General features: G+C 43.8%; 1 protein-coding gene across 3 annotated transcripts in view; it reads right to left on the bottom strand.

Moving 5' to 3' along the window:
- Nucleotides 1–22,304, bottom strand: part of RYR3 (ryanodine receptor 3) — a 508,007-nt gene that overhangs the window by 2,552 nt on the left and 483,151 nt on the right. For all 3 annotated transcript variants that reach the window (XM_084861661.1, XM_084861660.1, XM_084861662.1), the window contains 12 exons: nucleotides 20,771–20,939; nucleotides 19,537–19,623; nucleotides 18,591–18,791; nucleotides 15,457–15,587; nucleotides 11,117–11,159; nucleotides 10,516–10,643; nucleotides 10,047–10,107; nucleotides 9,348–9,494; nucleotides 5,313–5,447; nucleotides 3,481–3,637; nucleotides 2,257–2,321; nucleotides 1,699–1,799 (listed from right to left, as the gene is read on the bottom strand). In XM_084861661.1, the coding sequence (XP_084717787.1) occupies nucleotides 1,699–1,799; nucleotides 2,257–2,321; nucleotides 3,481–3,637; nucleotides 5,313–5,447; nucleotides 9,348–9,494; nucleotides 10,047–10,107; nucleotides 10,516–10,643; nucleotides 11,117–11,159; nucleotides 15,457–15,587; nucleotides 18,591–18,791; nucleotides 19,537–19,623; nucleotides 20,771–20,939 (1,425 nt within the window). The remainder of the gene's footprint in view (nucleotides 1–1,698; nucleotides 1,800–2,256; nucleotides 2,322–3,480; nucleotides 3,638–5,312; nucleotides 5,448–9,347; nucleotides 9,495–10,046; nucleotides 10,108–10,515; nucleotides 10,644–11,116; nucleotides 11,160–15,456; nucleotides 15,588–18,590; nucleotides 18,792–19,536; nucleotides 19,624–20,770; nucleotides 20,940–22,304) is intronic.

Below are 22,304 nucleotides of genomic sequence, written 5' to 3'. Positions count from 1 at the left end.
GTAGAATTAAAATTACCAGTATATGGTGTTAAGGATACGGGATTTTTTTGAAAATATTCAAGTTGCCCCGATTCTTTCAGAAACACAGTTTTGTTTTTGTTATAGACAACTGAGCAATGCCAAGGTGGTTTCACTTGCTCAGCTGCGAGTGTCTGAGGTTTGGGTCTGTCTGGAACACGCAAGCATCCCGGGAGGCCGGGAGCACAGCTTGCATTACACGGCCTCAGAGACAGCTGCCAGAGGAGCCGGCCTCGTGCCCTTCAGGAAAAAGACTGAGCTCTCGGTCAGAACGAGAAAGTAGAAATAACTCTCTTCGGAGGGTGGGGAGAGCTAAACCCAGATTTTGAGTTCTCTCAGGGTCCCCTGAGTTTATAGCTTCAGATTGTGGCGCACAGTAGAGGCTGTAAACATATTAGTTTCCTCCTTTGTTTATCACACTAAGAAACAGGCATGGCCAGGATCTGACCTTGTTGAAGACTTAGGCACTTTTATTTGAGAAAGCACCATTTGGGTGTTGGGGGGAGGAGTGTTTAAACATGAATAAAATGGGTTCTTTCCCTTCAAGCTCTCTGCTAGAGAGGCACATAGAGAGATACAGACTATTAAATATAGAAGGCTAGCAAAAGATGTAGAAGGGGTCCCAACCCAAGTACCATAATGCTCTTCCTCTCTCCTCTATTCACTGGTCCTGACATGTGGCTGTGTGCTCACCTTTCATAGAAGGACGTTCACTGGACCCCCTCCAATAAGATGCAAACTCTCTTAATGAGAACGAACAAGGATGACTACCCAGACTTGAGGGAAGGCATGCCAACGTTAGTGTTTAAAAATTTGTGTTTTTGTCTTAAGAAATTCTTAAACTGTTGTCTCTTTGACAATAACACCGTTCCCAAAGGCTATCTGTTCCATCTTAAAGGAAGTTTAGGATTTTCTAAATATAGTGTGGACTCAGAGGGGCAGGGCCAGGCCAGGGAGCCAACCCCAGCAGTGTTGTTGTTTTTTCTTTTTTCTTTTCTTGTAAATGATCACTTAGAGAATCTGAATTATCAGGAAATCTGTGTTATCTATACATTCTATAAGTTATAAGTTTCACAGGCAGTTCACAGAACATCATAGGCTCTGAATAACTTGTCTGGAGTGAGTGCTTTACCTCAGGTGCTGGGATAGAGCCGTGTGAAAATGTCCCCAAACCTCACGGAGCCCATGTGTCACCAGGGGAGGAGGACATGGTGAGGACTGAAAATTCGCTACGGAACACAGCACTGTGTGGACCCAAGGCCACTTTGACGAGTGCAAATGGGAGGGAGAGGAAGAAGCAGGGCAATGGCTGTACGTAAAAATGCAGCCACAGACCTTTGTCTTTGTCTAGGATTTTAAAAGTCTGTATTGGGATAGGAAAATTCCAGCAAAGGAAAAACATTGCTGGAGTTATGTGACCTTGAGATGGATTGTGGGATTGACCTCCGTTCAGAGCAGGAACAGTCATAACACACATCTATGAAACATAGGAGGCGGGGTGCTTGCACAAGGACACGGGCTCCTGGGCCTTCTTGCCTAATTGCCACTGTTTCTCAGAGACAAAGGAAACAGCATCAACAGAGACTGAACTAAATGACTGTTGGCATTACTCTACCACTTCTCCTCCCCTCCCATGCCGCCCCCCCCTTCCCATCATCCCTATCGACCGAGGGTACTCACAAGTAGTTGGCTAAGTTGTGCTCTTGTAATGTGTGTGTTTCAAAGCCATGAGGGGTTGTGTCGAAGTAGTCATTGCCAATCCCACAGATGAAACACTTAGTCTAGAAAAACAACAGAGGTAGTAAAGGTATTAGCAGGCGTGACATTACAGGCAGGTGGGAAAAAAGTGATGATATCTGCTTGAATTGAGACACCGAAAGACATTTCTCTCTCAGATGCTTCAGGCACTTAGTCATCCACTCCCTGGTGCCACACACTTAGCTCCTAGTAGCTCCCTTCACCATGGGGCATGGTGAAGTGGATGGGATAGTGTAGAACAGTCATTTGCAAACTCATTAGTCAACAAAGCGGCAAACCTCGGCTCTCGAGCCACATGTGGCTGGCAAACCTCAGTTTGCCGACCGCTGGTGTAGAACACAGGGTGTAGCACTAAATGCCCAGCGCTGGTAGGTAGGCACCAGAAGAGGACAGGAATGGGAAATTTTATTGGTAATTCTGCCTAGTGCTGGCTGTGAGATAAAGAACTAGAATTGGAAGGAAAACTCAGGAGAACTTTACCTCCATATCTTCTCGTACTTGTTCCTGCTGGTCTCTCAACTCTCCAAAAGCATCAATAATAAGACCTGGGATTTTAAATATAAAGACAGATAAAGTGTTTTAAATAATCTGTTCAGGATAGAGGAATGATAGAGGGAATGGCACTGGCCACTTGGTTTTAAAAAGTAAGTCATCAAGCTTATTCAGAGAAACAGAAAAAAACAGTGCTTGTTTTTAAATGCTGCATCCTGGCTAAACATTCTTCCTCTCACCTCACCTTTCTGCAGTATGTGCTAACTCCCTCCTCCTAGAAACACTTTCCTCTCTGCCAGTCCCTCTCCCCTGTGTGGCTCCCCTCTCTTCTGCCACCTCTGGAGCTCTCTGCCTTCTCCTCGCACTTGATGCAGGGTTTCTCCTCAGTTTCTTTGCTTCTCCTGCTGGGAAACTTCTGCACCAACACTTATTTGACCACCACGATGGGCCTCATTTCTGTTGTTTTTATTACTTTACATGTCTTACGTTATTTCATTCCTGACTTGTTCCTTGAAAGACCTATTACAGCTAGCTAACTACTTATTAGCCCCAACGCCTGCAAGTCTTACAGGAACCATAACGCACCATGACTTCAACTAAAGTCATCCCATTCCTCTAATTCCTGACAAGCATTGGCTAAATCTCAGTATCCCTTCCCCAAGAGAAGAGAAAACCTGTCACACGTTCATAGCTCCTCTCCCAGCCCCCAGGAGTCAGGAGGCTGTGGGCCAAGGTTAGACCCAGGACCTCTAGGAAGCAGGACAAGCAGGTGATGGTCACGTTAGAGTGGGGAGTGGCAGGAGTGGCTCTCTGTAAGGATTCTCAAGTTTCTCGTATAGGCAAACCTCGGAGATTTGCGGGTTTCGTTCCAGAGCACCATGGTACGGTGAGCTGTAATAAAGTGTGTCGTAATCTTTTTTTTTTTTTTTTTTTTTTTTTTTTTTTTTTTTTTACTGGTAGAAGGCCTTGACTTCAATTTGTGAAAGTAAATGCAACATTTTATTGTGTAAAACACAATGAAAGGAGGTAAGCCTATATCAGTGCCTGGGCGGATCTTTCTATATGGGCAAGGCCTCATACGTAATAGATGCTCAATAAATGTTCAATTAACAAGTGAGTGCGTAAACCTCTCTCTATAAAATGAGGCTATAGATGCAGGATGGTAGGACTAGATTAGGCCCTGTTCATACTTGACGTAACTGGCAAACATGCCTTGAATGATGGCCAGCAAGATGACAATGACAAAGAAGAAGAAGGTGATGTCGAAGACGATGCGGTACATTTCATAAGGATCCCCAGCGGGGTCTTCGATCTCATCGCCGATGCCGCCTCCAGCTCTCACTCCCACGTACATGTGGAATAGGTAACACTGGGCAAGAAAAATAATGTCTATTCAAATGCAAGTTGCAGAGTTGTTTTTAGCAAGATGATCAGATCATTCATTTAATCAGATCAACCTGTGTCAGCCCTGAGCCAGGGGGTTGGTGCCCACCAACCATATCAGTATTCCTGCCGCTCACTGCTCTCCACTGCACCCTCCAGCCAGATTGTAAGAGAGTTGTTACATGTAGCCTTCAAATGACAAATTTTTGCTCATATTTTAAAAAGTCTTGAACTTTTTGATACATACAAGAGAGTTCATTTAAGACATGTGTAAGTTAAAAGACCTTTAAACCTGATGAGTATGGCATATACCAGATGTGAGTTTCCCCTCATTTAATTGTAAGGGCGCTGGGCTCCAGCCTCTGGAAAGAGGTCCCTTATAATTCTTCTGCATTTCCCTTACACCTAGGAGGGGAGGGATTTCCGTAGCATCTGAGAGAATAGACTTACCCTCCCTCTGGGCTTCAGCTCTCAGAGCAGGGCACCCTGCATCTTACCTCCTGCCCCTTCTGCCTGGACGGGTTAGGTCCAGAGGAAAAGGCAGGAGACTTATAAGTGATAAATAAAAAGCCAGGGGCAGCACAGAGATGGGTCACACTGGTGCTCTGGCAACTGTAGTGTTGGTGTCACATGAGTATCTCTCCCCTCCCCCCTCCCACCACTACCAAGAAAGCATAGGAGAGTTTATAGCCAAGAAGTCTGACCCATTTTCTAGAGCACACATGTCAAACACAAGGCCCGCGGGCCAAATCCAGCCCGCCAAGCCTTGCAATGTGGCCCGCACCGCGCTGTCATCACTGCACTCCGCTGTCAGTTTATGACATTGTCAGTTTATGACTGTTCAGTAAACCATTCGGCCCGCGATTTAGGCTGGATTTTAGATTTTGGCCCCTTCTCTGATTGAGTTCGACACCCCTATTCTAGAGGAATGGCAGCAGGCTGGGGCAGTTCACTGTCACCCGTCACTGCCTCATGTTCTTAGCTGGACGTCTGGTCACCAGGAACCTCTAGAATTGCTACTGCAGCTGTGCTCGCTCACCCTGAGCCATGCCCTTCTTGCCCAAAGAGGCTCTCACTGGGAATGCCCACCTGATCCTACTGCTGTTAGGTTTTTGTCAGATTACGGTGGTGAAAGAACCCGCTCTGGCCCTCGCTGGTTTGGCTCAGTGGATAGAGCGTCGGCTTGTGGACTGAAGGGTCCTGGGTTCGATTCCATCTAAGGGCACATGTCTGGGTTGCCGGCTTGGTCCCTAATAGGGGCAATGCAGGAGGCACCCGATCAAGAGAGATCATTGGTGTTTCTATCTCTCCCTTTCCCTTCCTCTCTGAAATCAATTAAAAAATATATTTTTAAAAAGAACCCATTCTGGCTCAGGGAAATAAATTGGGCACCAGAACCATGGGACTGCTCTCAGAGACAGAATCCAAAGCTTGCCTTCTAAGTATTCAGAACATTGCCACAAATACAGGTGAGCAGTGGTCTGCTCCTAGCTGAGCTGCTCTTCCACAGCCTCAGGGGAGTGCTCAGGAAACTCCATCACCACGGTTTCTCTGGGACGCTTTCCCCTGGGAATGCGACATCTATTCTGCTCTGTATCCCTACCAGTCGTGGTCCCCCAGACCACACACAGCGCGCGGCCCAGGGCCTGAGAGGCTCTCACCGTCATCATGTCGTCACACTTCATGTCGGGCTCATCGTCGTCCTCACTCTTGTTGTAGAACTTGCGGAAGAAGTTGAAAGCCACCACGGTGTAGAGGTAAACCACCACAGCCAGGAGGCCCACGGTCAGAACCAGCTGGGGGGAGAGAGAAGGAAAGGAGGTGGGTCTTCTCCGCCTGGAGGTGTTCCCGGGTGAGGCCAAGGAAACAGGAGGGTGAGGCCGAGCAGGGGACAGAGGAGATGGTAGGTAGAAACAGACTATTGAGAGAGAAGAGTAATGACGGGGTGCTGAGGACTAAATTGTCTCCCCCAATTCATACGTTGAAGCCTTTACCTCCAATACATCAAAATGTGATGATGGAGGTAGGGCCTTTAAAGAGGTAATTGCATTTATTTATTTATTTTTAATATATTTTATTGATTTTGTACAGAGAGGAAGGGAGAGAGATAGAGAGTCAGAAACATCGATGAGAGAGAGTCATCGATCAGCTGCCTCTTGCACACCCCCTTCTGGGGATATGCCCACAACCAAGGTACATGCCCTTGACCGGAATCGAACCTGGGACCCTTCAGTCCCCAAGCCGACGCTCTATCCATTGAGCCAAACCGGTCCCGGCAAGAGGTAATTGCATTTAAACGGGCCTGCAGAGTGGCCCTCCTCCAATCTCTCTGGTGTTCATATTGAGAGAAGAGATTAGGGCCTGGAGGCAGCAGATAGCTGCATGTACATAGGAGCCGAGCAAGTGGAAGAGCAGCAAGAGGGCGGCCAGGTAAGAGCCCCAGAGGCCTCAGAGAAAGCCTAACCTACCACACCTTGACCTGGGCTTCCTGAACTTCCCGCCTCCAAAACTGAGAGGACCTGTCTGTTGGTTAAGCCCCCTAAGCCAGAGCAGGCTGGTACCTGGGGCCGGTGTAAACTAGGGATGTCAGGATCGAATAGCGAAGGTGCCAGGAAGAGGGTTACCTAGTTTTATTACAGAGAGAGTAGAGACCTGAAGCTGCATGATGCCGCTTCTACTTGAACGCTGCCTCTGAAGAAACGAAAGGCTCTTTGGATTGGCAGGTGGCCTTACATTACAGTGTTTCATAAATAACCATGGACTGGATAGTTATCACAGCTTTGAAGTTACTATGCGAATTGTTTATGATGGTTGAGTAAAGTGACATTTTTCATAACCAACATATCTGCTCAGGACCTCTGCAGGGGTCATAGGGCATGTTCATTTCCTGGTGTTATGAGTTCTACAAACAAGGAGCACACAGGACCTGGCCTATAGGAGGGACTAGGTGCTGAGCAGGAACTCTGAGAATCAATAAGTTAATGTCTCTGTCCTGAAGGAGCTCTGTAATGGGTGGGTATGAGCACTAAAGTAGCAGAAGAGACATCTACAGGGATTTCTTGAACAATGAATAATAAGCTACTTAACTCCGATAGCAGGCCTTACAGAACCAGCTGGTTTTAGAAAAACAGAAAGAGCCCAAGTTTTGCACTAAAGGAAGAAAGAAGCTAATTGTGCCACTTAGTAGCTGCATGGTCTTGGGAGAGACACGGCCTCCCTGAACCTCCATTCTCTAACCTGCCATGTGAGCAAAACATCTACCTTACAGAGTAGCTGTGAGCCTGTTGCAGTACTTGCCCATGGTACAAGATGGGCACATTAAAACAAAAAATCTTGCCAGAGTGTATTCAGCAAGGCCATATAAAAAAATTCACTGTTTAAACTTCCCATTTAAGTTACAGTCTTAATGCCATTAAGCCAAATCAATAAAAACTGAAGTTGCATATCTGAGTAATTCTAAAAGAACATACTGAACTGGCATTCCACAGGCTACACTGGGAAACACCACCTTTACAGGATCAAACTTCCCAAGATGCCCATGTTAAATACATGATGCCTTCTCCCAGGAACCTGTAAGTAAGCATTCAACTCTAAGCCAACTTCTCTATCACAGGTTCTGTTCTTACCTCCCCAAACTTCAGCTTCTTGTATGTGGCAGCAAATTTCTATCTCTAGCTTTCTCCATTCTTCTTTATCACCAACCCAAACAGGACATATTGACTGTTGCGACTACTAGAAGCCTAGAAGAAATACTGAATGATCTAATATACCCTAATTAATACCTGATGACCTAGCACTTTTCATTTTAGAACAAAGGTCAACTTGATTTTTTTCTGCTTGGAATCTTCATGTATTTTTAAGGTGTACAACCTGATTATTTAATATATCTATACATATAAAATGATGATCAAATCAAGGCAATTAATATATCCATCACCTCATATAGTTATCATTTTTCTCTCTGGGTATGGTAAGAACACCAAGATCTACTCTCAGCAAATTTTAAACATATGGTACAGTATTTTTAACTATAATCACCTTGCTTTACATTAGATGCCAAGAACTTTTTCTTCTTATAACTGGAAGTTCATACCCTTTGACCAACATCTCCCCATTTCCCTGACTCCCCAGCCCCAGGTAAATACTATTTTACTCTTTGGTTCTATGAGCTCAACTTTTTTAGATTCCACATATAAGTGAGATCATACAGTATTTGTCTTTCCGTGTCTGGTTTATTTCATTTAGCATAATGTTCCCAAGGCTCATCCATGCTATTACAAATGGCAGCATTTCCTTTTTTTATTTGGCTGAATAATATTTAATTGCATGCATGTATATACCACATTTTCTTTATGTTCTTCCATTGATGGACACTTAGGTTGTTTCCATATCTTGGCTATTTAGAATAATGCTGTAGTGAATGTGGGCTGTAGCTTTCTTTCAAGATATTACTGATTTCATTTCCTTTGCATATAAAGCCAGAAGTGGTATTGCTAGATCACATGGCAGTTAAGAATTTAATTTTGTAAGGACCCACCATACCGTTTTCCAAAATGGCTGCACCAAACTGGGCACAGTTTGATTTCCTTTTTCTCTCCTCCTACAAAGGTTTAGAGGTGTGTGGACAAGTCTCAGTCATGGAATTGCACTTAATTGGAATGCTAAAGGGTCTGAGTTTATTGACAGAAATAGCCATTAGAGGATTTTAATCAAGGGTTCACCCTGACAATATTGTCCAAGACACACTGGATATTGATTGGTGAGAGTGGACATGGCAATGGCGATATAGATACATATCTTTTAACATTTACTATACTAATCTGTATATAGATTAGTATAGTAAATCTAGTATATCTATATTAACTAGTATATCTATATTAACTCAGCTTTTTATACATAAACACACACATATATGTATAGCTGTTTATGTATGTGTATATATACATGTCGTAATCATTAGTTCTTAGTTGGACACATATACCAGAAGTACCTGAGGAGTTTTTAAATTATAATGACAGTTGCTAACCTCCATTGAGTACATCAGATCCATTGAGGAAGGGGGAGGGATCTCAAAGTGATGATATGTCAATCACCTTCTTCTCTCCCCCACTTCCCTGCTTGACCTAAATGTTAGGGGTTTCTGAATTAACCTCTTAAATGGTGGCTATAATTTTATTTTTAACTAGAAGCCCAATACATGAAATTTGTGCACTGGGGGTGTGTGTCTCTCAGCCTGGCCTGCACCCTCTCTCAGTCTGGGAGCTCTTGTGGGATATCTGACTGATGGCTTAGGCCCATGGGCCTAAACCATCAGTTGGACATCCTTTAGTGCTGCCCCAGAGGCAGGAGAGGCTCCTGCTGCTGCTGCACTCGCCAGCCATGAGCCTGGCTCAGGGATTCTGGCTGAGTAGCACTCCCCCTGTGGGAGTGCACTGACACCAGGGGGCAGCTTCTGCATTGAGCATCTGTCCCCTAGGGTCAATGCGTGTCATAGCGATTGGTCGTTTGGAGTTTGGTCAATTTGCATATTAGCCTTTTATTATATAGGATTGGTTGCAATTTTATAAAAAGATCACTAGAAAGGGGTATTATATACTGTACATGTATCTTCCTGTTATGCACCAGTTGTGCTACTTGTTTTGGTTAATTTTCCACATCTAGGTCCATTCTGTCCTGTGTTAGTATAAACCCAGTACCTGTTTGCCATTATGAGTTACAGACGATAGGATGGTCCTCAGTGTCTTGAAGCCCATGGCGATATCCAGCAGGTGAGCGGCGAAGAAGAAGTTGTTGTAGTGGCCCAGGATGGACATGGTTGTGTACCAGGCCAGGTAGAGAAAGGACTGTGAGGATGGAAGAAATTTAGAGGCTTTTCTGGCATCCATGCTTCCTGATGCTCACTAAACCATTTTTTCTCAACTTTGGGGACAGAGTGAGGATAGAGGTTTTTATTTATTTATTTTTTAAATATATTTTTTATTGATTTTTTACAGAGAGGAGGAGAGAGGGATAGAGAGCCAGAAATGTCAATGAGAGAGAAACATCAACCAGCTGCCTCTTGCACACCCCCCACCGGGGATGTGCCCGCAACCACTGTACATGCCCTTGACCGGAATCAAACCTGGGACCTTTCAGTCCGCAGACAGACACTCCACCACTGAGCCAAACCGGTTTCGGCAGGATAGAGGTTTTTAGATACCGAGGTGCTGTGAACCGGTCTAAGAATTGCTAAGTGGAACCCAGTTTGTCATACATGACTGCACAAGAGAGGCCTGTCCCAGCATCGTCAAGCCCTCAATCTTTCTGCACATGCTCTCTAGCTTTTTCCTTGTGGCATCTAATGCCATCCCTGAACCTGGGGCACAGAATCTTGTTTGTCCAGATGCCATACTTACGTTGTCAGTAAAAACAACTCCCAGCTTCCAAATATGGTACTTCATGTCGATGGAACTTAGCCTAAAGGGGAATAAAAAATTTTAAAAACATGTAAATGTCAGGCTTTAGTAAAGTGTTTAATTAGGGGGAAATTAAGTTTTTTCTCTCTCAGGTTTAATAATCTAAATATGACTTTGAGCTTCTTTATCAAGTGGTATGTGTTCCCTGCGAGACTGAGAGAGGTGGAATCACCCATCCTAAAATTTTAGTTTTTTTCTTTGAGTAAGGCATAAAGGCTGATAGGTCCTTACATTTTTTTAAAGCAGTGCTCTCCCAATATGTTAGAATCTAGAGGAAACCCCTAAGCCAGACCGGAGCCTGGGAGAACAAAGATCTGATTGAGATTTTCCCCTTTAGCACCTTGAAAGGGCTGGAGAAATCAAAGGGTCTACTTTAGCCAGACCGGATTTTAACGCCTAAGCTCTGTACCATGACACCAGTGAGGCCGCCTCTGCTTTGGTCTCTTCTACGGGGCTAAAGTCCAGGGCATTTTTGTCCAAACCCAGGAGTTCAGCAATGCGTTCTGCTCCGTAGAGGTCACCATACTTGTTTATCACCTAGAGCAGAAAGGAGGACGGGGTGAGTCGGGCCACGTGTTACCAGCCATGCTTTCTCTAGCCCAGTGTCCACAGAGTCTGCTGCACTCCGGGCTCTTCCAAGAGGTTCACAAAGACATGATTCAAAATGCAACAGGAAAATAAAGAGAAAAAATAACCTCCAAAGAAAACAGAAATGATAAAGGCAATCAAAAGAAAATTGCTTTTTGAGCTGCTAGCTTTTAGGAGGGGAGAAAAAACACACAAAAAACTAGTGTGCAGAAAACAATGACTGTTAAGCTGTCATTATCTCCTTAATGCAGATAAGGAGAGGAATGAAACCAAACACCCACATGTGTTCATATGCACCTCTTCTGTGGCTTACTCTTCCCTGTCACAAAAGCAACATCCATTTTACTCATGTTTGTCTATGGAGAACTTAAAGCCTACATTTCTTTGGTGGGCATGGAACTCACCCCTCTGACAAGGCATACCTTTCTCTTTACAAACTTGTCCCAGTAGTTATTAGGAAAAGATCTGAAAAAAAAAAAGAAAATGAAAAAGGGGGGTTCTTAACATCAAGGCCAAGCACATCGAGAGCCTTTGTAGTTGGCGTGTCTGGATCTGTGATCCCGTGGTGGTTGTCCCGCTCACTGAAGGATTCAAAACTTGATTGAACTTCAGAGTCTCCACAGGACTGACATATGGTTCCACTACTTTGAACCGACTTCTAAGCACTTGGAAAGCCAATCTGCATTTTCTATCTAAAATTATGGTTAAGAGCCAGGGACTGTGATGACAGGATTAGACAGAAGTAGATATATGTTTATTGATCCCAGTATTGAGTAGAACCAGAACCCTGTAGGAAACAGCTTTTTTCTTCTTTTTGTTTTTGTTTTATTTTCCCCCCCCCTTTTTAAAATTAAGGTATTATATGTGTACATATATTACCAATGCCCACCCCCCCACTCCCATATATACCCTCACCCCACAGTGTTTTGCATCCATTGGTTATGCTTATATGCATGTATACAAGTTCTTCGATTGACCTCTTATCTCCCCCATCTCTCCCTAACCTTCCCACTATAATTTGACAGTCTGTTTGATACTTTACTGCCTTAGTATCTATATTTTTGTTCATCAGTTTATAATGTTCTTTATTATCCACAAATAAGTGAGATCATGTGGTATTTTTCTTTCATTGCCTGGCTTATTTCACTTAGCATAATGCTCTCCAGCTCCATCCAGGTTGCTGCAAATGGTAAGAATTCCTCCTTGTTTATGGCAGCATAGAATTCCATTGTGTAGATGTATCATAGTTTTCTGATCCCGTCATCTGTTGATGGGCACCTAGGCTGGGAAACAGCTGTTTTTAACTTCGTTCAATGAGCATCTAGTGTTGTCAGTAGCTGGGGTAGGTGCTGGGGATCAGTGGGGCAACACATAGACAAGGTCCCTAACTACATTAAGTTTCCAGTCTGGGAATTATCTTTAGTTAATTTCCATAGCATGTGGCTTAACCGGAATGCTCTTCCATTCCCTTCTCCATTCCCATATAATCCTGTGGGGTCTGCTTTTCTTGGGGTTTTAGATCTCTCTCTCTGTTGGAGGTGCTTCCCTAAACCATCCCATCCCTACCCCCCAGGGGGAACTTCTTTCTTCTGCTTGGCATCTTCCGCTAGCTCCACTACAAATTTCTATTGTTCAAGTCTGGAAAGAACTGTCACTTTCAGGTACGTAGGCAAAACCATTTAACATATTTTGCTCCTCTACAGAATGACTGATTCTTCCTGGGAGGGTTCCATGTGAGGCTAGATTGCAGCCAAGGAACTGCTGGCCCTGGCACATAACTTCCTCCTTCTGCTCTCCTTTGAGTCATTCTTGTTGGATGTGGCACACACAGTCTCCTCTTCTAGAAATCACCCAAGTTGTGGAGGTTAATGGGGGCTTCCCCCTCTGCATTGGCCTCTCAGAATAACCCTGAGCAAATGCCACCTCTCCCCAGCAGGTGATAGTTAAAAAAAAATTTTTTTAATATAGTTAAAGCAGCTTCTTGTCTTAAACATCCAAATGCCACCTAAAAGCAAGAACAAATGCTGGCTTTATAGAGTAAATTACTAATAAGAGGACAGAAATAATTGTGTTGGCTTTCTTCTTTGTATATTTTTCTGCTACTTGATTTTTTTATGTACTGGATTTAGAATATAAAATAAAACAAACAAAAATCAAGCCACACTTCCTCTGTCCACACTGATACCACCTTTCTCTTAAACCCATTATAAAAATGGTCCATAAAATACAACTCAGCCTTGGCTACATTTTGTTGTAAGTGGAAAATGACACAAGTGGTGCAGGGCCACTGACCAAAGGTTCCAGGCAAGCCCTTTTGCAGATGATCTTCCTTTGGTCCGAGTCTGTTTTGTCCCCTGACTAGATATGTAAGCTCCTCGGAGATAGAAAACATTTTTACTTGGAGATATTCCTTGGAGTATGGGATAGAGAAAAGAAACTTCAAAAGGGAAGTACATAAATTAATGATACATCAGTATATGAATGGTCAAGAAAAATAAGATGCTCAACTTCTTTGGAATTCACAATGAGATGCCACTGCTCACCTCCTGGCTTCGCAAAGCTGATGGCAAGTGCTGGCAGGGAGGCAGAGGAGCAGGAACTCTCCGACAGAGCTGGTTGGCAGGTAAATTGGGACAGACATTTGGATACTCTAGTCAGCAAATTATTCTTCTGGGTCTCTATCTACAGGAACTCTTTTACTTGTGCATGAGTTATAAAAATGTTCATTGCAGCACTGTTTGTAATAGCCAGAAATGAAAACACTGCCTGTAAGTATCTGATAACAACCTTCTATCAGTGTTTTGAAAATGTTTTGAAACATTTCAGTTTTGCAAATGACAAAACTGTGGGTACACACATCAGCATAGGTGAGTTCTGCTGTTTGACCCCGTGATCCCACTTCTAGGAATATATCCTAAGAAACCAGAAACACCAATCAGAAAGAATGTATGCACCCTTATGTTCATAGCAACACAATTTACAATAACTAAGACCTGGAAACAGTCCAAGTGCCCATCAACAGATGAGTGGATAGAAAAGCTGTGGTACATTTATTCCATGGAATACTATGCAGCAGTAAAAAAGAAGGACCTCTTACCCTTTGAGACAGCATGGAGGGACCTGGAGAGTGTCATGCTAAGTAAAATAAGTTAGTCAGAGAAAGACACGTACCACATGATCTCGCTCATATGGAATCTAATTAATAAAATAAACTGATGAACAGAGAGGATCCAGAGACATGGAAGCATGGAACAGAGTGTGGAATCTCAGAGGGAAGGTGGGAGAAGATGGGAGGGTGGGAGGTAATCAACCAAAGACCTGGTATGCATAATACATGGACACAAACAATTAGCTGGTCAAAGCCAGGGTTGGAGGAGAGGGGGCGGGGATAGGCTGGAGGGAGTTAATGAGGGAAAAAGGGGATATATGTAATATTTTGAACAATAGAGATAAAAAAAAAAGTTCTCAAACATGGCGCTGAACAAACGATTCAAGTGACTAACATATATGTACAGTTCAAAAATAGTTACAATGAACCAATATCTAAGAACAAACACCTAAGTGCTAAAACATAAAGCAAGAAATGATTATGACTTAAGTCAGTTAGCTAGGGGTTGGGGAGATAGGATAAAGAAGGATCATAACACCTGGGACCACAAAGCTTTCAGCAATGTTCCATTTTTTAACCTTGCTAGTTCAATTTATTATTATACTTCAAAATATACATATACATTTTATGCCTTCTAAATGTGTGTTTAACAAGATATAAATAATATTAAAAATGAAAGCTCTTCATATAGTTAACTGAAAACAACAGGTTACAAAGTATTACACATACTGCAATGCTGTTACTATGAAAAAAGTAAAGATTAATTTATCAAAAAATATTTTAAAACATCTATTTATTTATGCATTGTTCTCCTTGTGGACACTTATGCCATTTCAAATAAGTTTTATCAGCTATCCTTGTTGAGACATTTTAGTGTTCTTGCCTATCTCCTTAGGATAAATTTCTCAAAACTGAACTGCCTTTTTACTGGTATTTTGGGGCCATATCATTTTGTGCCACAAACATTACTGATAATTGCAGAAAGCCAACTAAAGAATTAAATTATATCATAGTGCCCAATATTTCTTGCCGTAATGTCCAAGGATCCGAAATGGAGCTTGACCCTCTTCCTTACTTGAAGAGATTGGTAGGCACAGACTTTTGGCGTGCACACTTAATTTTCCCCTGTGAGAAGAGTCTTCCCTTTCTAGAAACTATCTACAAAGCTCAGTCGCACCTTTGTAGAGCTGCCTCTCTCAGTCTGCTGAGCATCTTTGGGGAAGAAGCAATTTCCTTCTTGTAAGGGTCAGAGCTGTTGTTTCTAGATGTGCCTGTTCTAATTGTCCCAGCTAAGCGTTTCAACACAGTCGCCTTTGTTCACCTATCCAGCTCTATTTCTTTACTTTGTTTTCAGGACATTAGTTTATCTTGCAGCTCTCACTTTTGCAATGAATACACTAATATTAGAGCATTACTTTCACTAATGATGGACATTTTTTGAATAGTTAGGGAAAGGGAATAGCTTGATGCCACCATGTGCCAGGCACTAGGCCAAGCATTAATATCCCCAGACTGTAGAAGGTGGTATTCTCATCCCTCTATTACTGAAGAGGGAACTTAGGCTTAGAGCATGTGTGTGTGTGTGTGTGTGTGTGTGTGTGTGTGTGTGTGTGTGTGTGTAAGTGTCAGGGGGGAGGGGAGGTGATAACTTACGGTGTGTTGATTACTAAGCGGTCCCATTGCCCTTTGATGTCATCTTCAGATGGCTGTTCGGTGATATACAGGCCATCAAACTCCAGCTTCCTGGCAATTTCCTTTTCTCTTTTGAATACCACCAAAGGGACCTAGAGGGGAGGACACAGTTCCTCAGAAGGCTTCCTAATGAAAGCATTCTCTCCTAAGCATTTCAATAAACAGTCCTTCCACCTTCGGGACAACAATCTCTTTTTAGTGGGATTCTTAGGGTGCCTAATTATGTGTCCAGAGTCAAACCTCTTATCACTCCTTGGGCTAGTACAGCTTCCTTTCCAAAAGCTGATCTTACTTAAGCTACCCTTTAAGGTTTTGGTTAAACAACTAATATTAATGCAAACTGGACCCTTGAGCCATCCTAGTGAGAAGGCCATATGCAGATGGGTCCCTGGGGCGGAATGAGTTAGGTCTCCTCAGACTCCTAGGCTGGAGTTGAACTCAGAAGGGATGATTGACTATTGTGGAGTTGATTTGTTACCCATGAGAATACCATGAAATATTCCACCCCCCATCCCCACCCCCAGTGGCTAGGGTCATATTTATCTCATGGCTTTGAAATTTGGTGAATGAGACATGTATTGATGGACAGAAGGAGAGTGCTCACTGGGCCCCATACATAGTCTTTCTGGATTGAGGTTTTCTTCCTCAGAGGCTTTCCCAGGAGAGTGCCTGCCAGGTAGGAGTGCTCTTATTTGCTCTCAACGATCACTCCCTGTTGTCTTGTTCTAAGTCTGATTTTAGATGCAATTGGTGGGGTGGCTATAGAGATCTACCAAACAGAAGGATGGGGAAATAACTCATCACTCCAACCATCACCAACACACACACACACACACACACACACACACACACACACTTCAAATATGGGACAGAGTTAGTGAGGTCAGAGGCTACTGCTGAAATCCCAAGGGAAATCAGAAGAGCCAGAGCACCTCTAGCCAGAAAAGCTTAACTCAGACAGAACCACACTTTCTCATTGGCTGGGAAGCCACTGGTTACTTAGCAACATCCTTGAGACCTTGGTCTCCAAACAGTTTCTTCCAATAACTGTTCCTTAAAGCTAATGACATCCAAATGCCTCACTCTGCCCCTTTATTTCCAAGACAAAAAGACAAAGTTTAGATCATGATTTGTAAAGAGTTACCTCTTGTTCTTTCTTCTTTAAAACAATGAAACTACACTGAGGAAAGAAAAGACTAATGCTAGGAAGATGGCAAAGGCTAATAATAGGCGTTGCACACTGGGAGGAATCAATGACTGCTGTCAGCTAATGGATGATGTGGGAGGGGAAACAAAGATAAAGCTATGCTGACTAATTTCTGCTGTATTTTGAAATGACTCTGAATAACAATAGTAATACCAAGTTTTAGAGCGGTTCTAAGCTCTGGGATTCAAAGCATTCCCCTTCAGTCTTCTAGGGGTTTGTATGCTTTGTAAGCAGGATTTGCACATTTTATTCCCCAGAGAGTGTTTCTCTAGGCCAGCAGTGTATCTGCACTTTACACAACAGGTGAGCTCTGGGATGGTGACCTAGGGAGCAGCAGCTGGCACTCTCAGTTACTCTCTGACGTTCTGAATGCTTTCATGCATAGCAGTTCATTTAATCCTCCAGCAATGTTCAGGGATCAGTGGTATTATGATACTCATTTTTTACAGAGGAGGAAACAGAGAGATGGCTGAGCTGTGAATCCAACTCAGGTAGCCCGGCTAACAAATCTGTGCTTTTATTGTTACAGTTGGGTCCTCTGTGTGGTTTAGGGCAGCGGTTGCCAACCTTTCCGACCCACGGACCACCAGTGGTCCACAGACCACCAGTTGGTGACGGCTAGGTTAGGCAGGGCACATGCTCTCTTCAGCAGGGTAACTGAACTTCCTACATGATACCATAGTACACTGGGAAGTGAGGGTCACACAGATAGAAATATATTTCCTGGGTTTTTCCTTGGGAGGAGATGGCTTGGTAAAGAGCCAAGGAGATGTCCTACTAAAGAGAAGTAAAAAAAAAAAAAAAAAAAGTAAAGAGAAAAATATGTGGCACAATAGAAAAAGAACTGGTCTTAGAACACCAAACACAGAATGACTGAAGACTCACGTAAATGGGTAGTGTCTGAAGACATAACCGTGGCCCAGCGAACCTGGTCTCCTAGTATTAATGCCCTGTGCAGCCCTCCTCACCCCTGAGCCACAGTGAAAATGGGCTAGCTCTGTGACTTGCTTTCCCCGGAAGGATGCAATAGAAATGACTCTGTCAGTTCTGGGCCTGGGCCTGGGCCTTAAGAAGGGCTAGCAGCTTTCACTTCTGTGCTCTTTTTGGAAACTCCAAGGCACCAAATGCAAGAAGTCCAGCTACCTGGCCAGGGAGAGAATGTGGAGAGGCAAATGGACAGGGCAGTGCCCTGAGTCTGTGTGGAGAGGCCCAGCTATGCCAGCCTGCCAGCGGCTACCTCTCCACTGTGCAGGTGTGAGCCAGTGCCAGCATGGACAATCTAGCCCAGCCGAACTCCCACATGCCTGCTGATGTAGCCGCCTTCACATGGAGCAGAGGAGCTGCTCACCTGGCCCAGCCAGTTCACAGAATCAGAGAGATCAAACATCATTTTCAGCCACCAAGTTTAGGGGTGATTTGTTATCAGCAATAAACAGTAACTGAAACTCTAACTCATTAAGTGTTTCTCCTGATGTCTCAAAGAGTTAAAACCTAATAATTTTTGAAAGGTGAAAAGCATTTTTGTAAAAAACTCCAATATAAATGTAGAGATCAGAAGACTCTCACATGACAAGGTCCATCTGTGATTTAGACTGATGCTTCTAATTTTATCAAATTTTACAGGTGGTGCCTGAAATGGGACTTAGAGAGCAAGCCTTCTCAAAAGAATGAGGATGCAGATCTTCTGGGGATCATGTTACAGTACAGATTCCAATTTAAAAGGCCTGGCGCTGGGCCCACAATTGTATGGGTCTAACCAGCTCCTAGGTGATACCCAGGATGCTGCTCCACAAACCTTGGTCTATTAGAACAGCCTTAGAGAACAAAGGGCTGGGTGCAGAAATGATGCCAAGGAGTCAGATAAGATTCAGAGTGGACAGCAACTCACCTTGAGGCAGTAATAGCCCACCACGCAGACCAAAGAGATGATGGTGTGGATAACGGCCAGAGCTCGCAATGTGGGGGCCATGTACCCAGTGCTCTCCTGGAGGACAAAGAACACCATCGCCTCCTCCTCGTCGTCGTCACTGAAGGAATGCCACAGGTTCACCACATCCTCTGTGTCCTCTTCTAAAGGCTCTTCAGTGACCTGGCCAAGACACACCCTCTTACAAACACCAGGAAGAGCATCCGCCGTTGGGTCTCCCCACGGACTATGTCGCTGTGCATATAGCCGTGACTCAGCATTATTTGCTGAGTGTGAGGTTTTGGGGCAACTTATTCCTAGGAATCCCCAGTAGTTCTAATAATCGCAAACAACACTTTAAAGAGACAATATGTATCTTCTGAGAAAAAGCAAAAAATGTTTAAAAATTAGGGAAATTTTACTAAAAATTAGTAAAGGCCTATCATTCATGAATTCATTCCATGAACATTTATTATGTGCCTGCAGTATACAAGACCCCACCTATCAATGCCATCCATCTTCATTCTCTTGATTAGTCCCTCCTTTTCCTCACTCAGGAAACAACTGTTAATTCTCCCTTCATAAGGGTTCTAACATGGGGACCAATTATAATGGCTCTTTCTGCTACCTTATTCCGCAAGGAAAGAACTGCATTTTGAAATGACTACCACTTCCTAATAAAGGCTCAAGGACATAGCAGATCCCCCCAAAATATTCGAAAAATTTATTAGGTAATGAATAGAACAACCGTGAACTACTGGAAAAGTGTCTCCATTCTTCCCCTTGCTGAAGAACGACACCCTTTGTAGAAGCCAGTGTCTTAGAAATGTCTTTAGATATTAGAATCTTAGCTCCAATTTCTATTTTTTTTAAATGAAGTACATTTAGTGAAGTACATTTGGTAAATGATCTTTGAATGAAGCATCACCTTGTAAAAGAGCAGGATGAAGTTGATAGCGAAGGCTACAAACAGAGCGAGGAACCTCAGGTTGTAGAAATTCCTGGCCAGGTAATGCTGCAAAGGAAAGGACAGGCAGAGACGAGGAGCTTTGCAAGGAAAAGGGGACTTCCTTCTATCACACAGACGGTCGCTTCTCGTTAGAAGTTTACACAAAACTAGTTCTACTCTTTGGTAACCAGTATTCTAGGACAATTCTGGCCTTCTTGGGACTTTATTTGAGAGAAGAACCAAAAATGATGATTTAAAAAAAAATTGCTTAGAATGATGCTCAAAGGAACCCTGGCCCAGATTGTTCTTTCTGGAACCAAATGCCAGACATGCCACCAGCAGACTCAAATGCTGCTATGAAGGCATGCATGTGTGTGTGTGTTGCATGTGCATGTATCTGTATGTGTGTGTGCGCGCGCGCGTGTGCATATACTGAGCACTTCGCACGGACATTAGTCTTTTGGGACATTATGGATGACCTAAGTTCACAAAAAACCTCTCTGCAGTTCCTACCCTGCATACAACCAGACTGACTTTGGGTGTCTGTCCCTTTATAAGCCACAATCCCAGAGCCCCTGCCTCTCCCTTCCCAGGGGCACCATTTCCATCCTCACTGTCACCTTCCTGGGAAGATCAGCATTTGAGGACTAGGATGGCAGCTGCATGGGGAAAGCGCTCAGTCTCTCTGTGGAGAGCTCTCACCGCAGGTGCCGGGGACGGGGTTGTCCTGGCATCAGCAGCTGTACCTCAGGAGGTAAATCATCCGAGAACTGCAGAAGCTAGGCTGAGGGCTAACTGCATGTGGAAGAACAGCTTTTGGGGTTTGTTGTGAGAACCCACTTGATGTAGGTAGATTCTTTCTGCATCCCTAATGATCCTACTACTCGTGAACTTTGGCCGAGGAGCAGCTAAGTCCCCACATGACACAGCTAGGAAGAGGAATTCCCATGCTGTCTGAGACAGCGCAGGGCAGAGAGGGTACCCACAGTTGGGCAGGGGAACTGGAGCACTTGGCTTTTGCCAGGTTAACCTCTTTTGCTTTTCCTCCAACACAAGTGGAGCAGGCAGATAAATGAGAAGAGGAAAAGAAGAGGAATGAGAAAGTGAGGGAGCATAACTAACCACATTTTGAAACAAAATCATGGCCATTTCTCTGAGATTTTCCTCGGGCCAACTCCTGCACCAGAAGTGGGGCCTGGGCTGGAGCGCTTACCAGTAGCTTGGTCTGATAGATTTCCAGCCCTTTAAAGAAATTAGCCATGAAGGCTTCAGGCTTCTCGACTTTCTGCCCACGTCTCCGCTTCTTCTTTTTTGTTGCCTCTGCCCACAGGACCTTGGCTTGTTCTTCTCCGGCTGTCTCCTCCTTCTCCCCATCTTCCATGCTACAGGAGCAAGCAACCCATTTAGCACGGAGGCCAGGGGGAGGCCCAGCCCAGACAGGGAGACTGAATTCAAGTCTGGTAATTCTTTCTTGGGAGGTGGAAGCCTTAGCGATTTATTACCCACAGTGCCTGGACATCAACTGTGCACTTAATGAGTAGTGTCCACTTTGATGAGCCATGGTCATAGGTACAATAGTTATCAATATGTTTGTAGACTTTTTCTGAAATTTGGTTTAACTTTTAACTTTTATTTCTTCTTTGGAAAGGTCCTTTATTATTTATTTTTTAAGACCTCATTTGAGTTAGCAATAGTACATATTCTTCAAATTTGTGGCAGATATTAAATGAGATATTGTGTAAAAGACCTTAACATAAGACCTGGCATGTAATAGGTATTGAACACCATATTTTCCAGCGTATAAGACGACCCCCTAATTTTACAGTTAAAACATAGGTTTAGGCCTATATTCGCTGTATAAGACTACCCCCCACTTCCGAGGCAACACCAGTTCTTTTTTTAATAGACTGCCTCTCTGACTCTGGCCAATCTGACCAGGCTTTTTACTAGAACACAGTGTACCTTTGGGTACAGAACATGTATAATTTGCATGCATAAAAAGCCTGCTTGGATTGGCTGAGTTAGAGAGGCGGTCTATTAAAAAAAGAACTGGTGTTGCCTCGGAAGTGGGGGGTAGTCTTATACAGCGAATATAGGCCTAAACCGATGTTTTAACTGTAAAACTAGGGGGTCATCTTATATGCCAGAAAATACAGTATATTAGATACCATCATAATCAACATTATACAAAAGTTATGAAATGTTGGTGTTTGGTAATTTGGCCAGATGGTGAAATTCTGACCTACCAGTGAGATAAAATTAAGATTAATGAAATGTTTTTATCATATAGCTGGGGTAAAAATAAATGTATTCAGAGCTTGAAAAATACCTATCTATATATATATATATAAAAGCCTAAAGGACCTCTGTAACTGGATGACTGGAACAACTGGAATGATCTATGGTGTGCACTGACCATCAGGGGGTAGACACTCAACACAGGAGCTGCCCCCTGGTGATTAGTGCACTCCCACAACCAATCTCTCATTGCCCCTCCCCCTGTCCGGCCAACCTCCCGTGGCCCTTCCACTCCCTAGTCCACCAACCTCCCACATCTCAGCGCCTCCCCTTGGCCTGTCAACCTCCTGCTGCCCCCTGATAAGCCTCCATGGCCAGCCAGGATGAGGGATTCCACCCGAGCATGAATTTGTGCACCAGGCCTCTAGTTTCTTATATTATTACTAGAGATCCAGTGCATGAAATTTGTGCATGATGGCAGTCCCTAGGCCTGGCCGGTGATCAAAGTA

This window comes from Pipistrellus hanaki (assembly GCF_964339955.1).
Source record: "Pipistrellus hanaki genome assembly, chromosome: 1".
In the NCBI taxonomy this organism is placed as follows: domain Eukaryota; kingdom Metazoa; phylum Chordata; class Mammalia; order Chiroptera; family Vespertilionidae; genus Pipistrellus; species Pipistrellus hanaki.
Note: the sequence above shows the minus strand (reverse complement) of the source record. Positions and strands in the feature narration are given on the sequence as shown.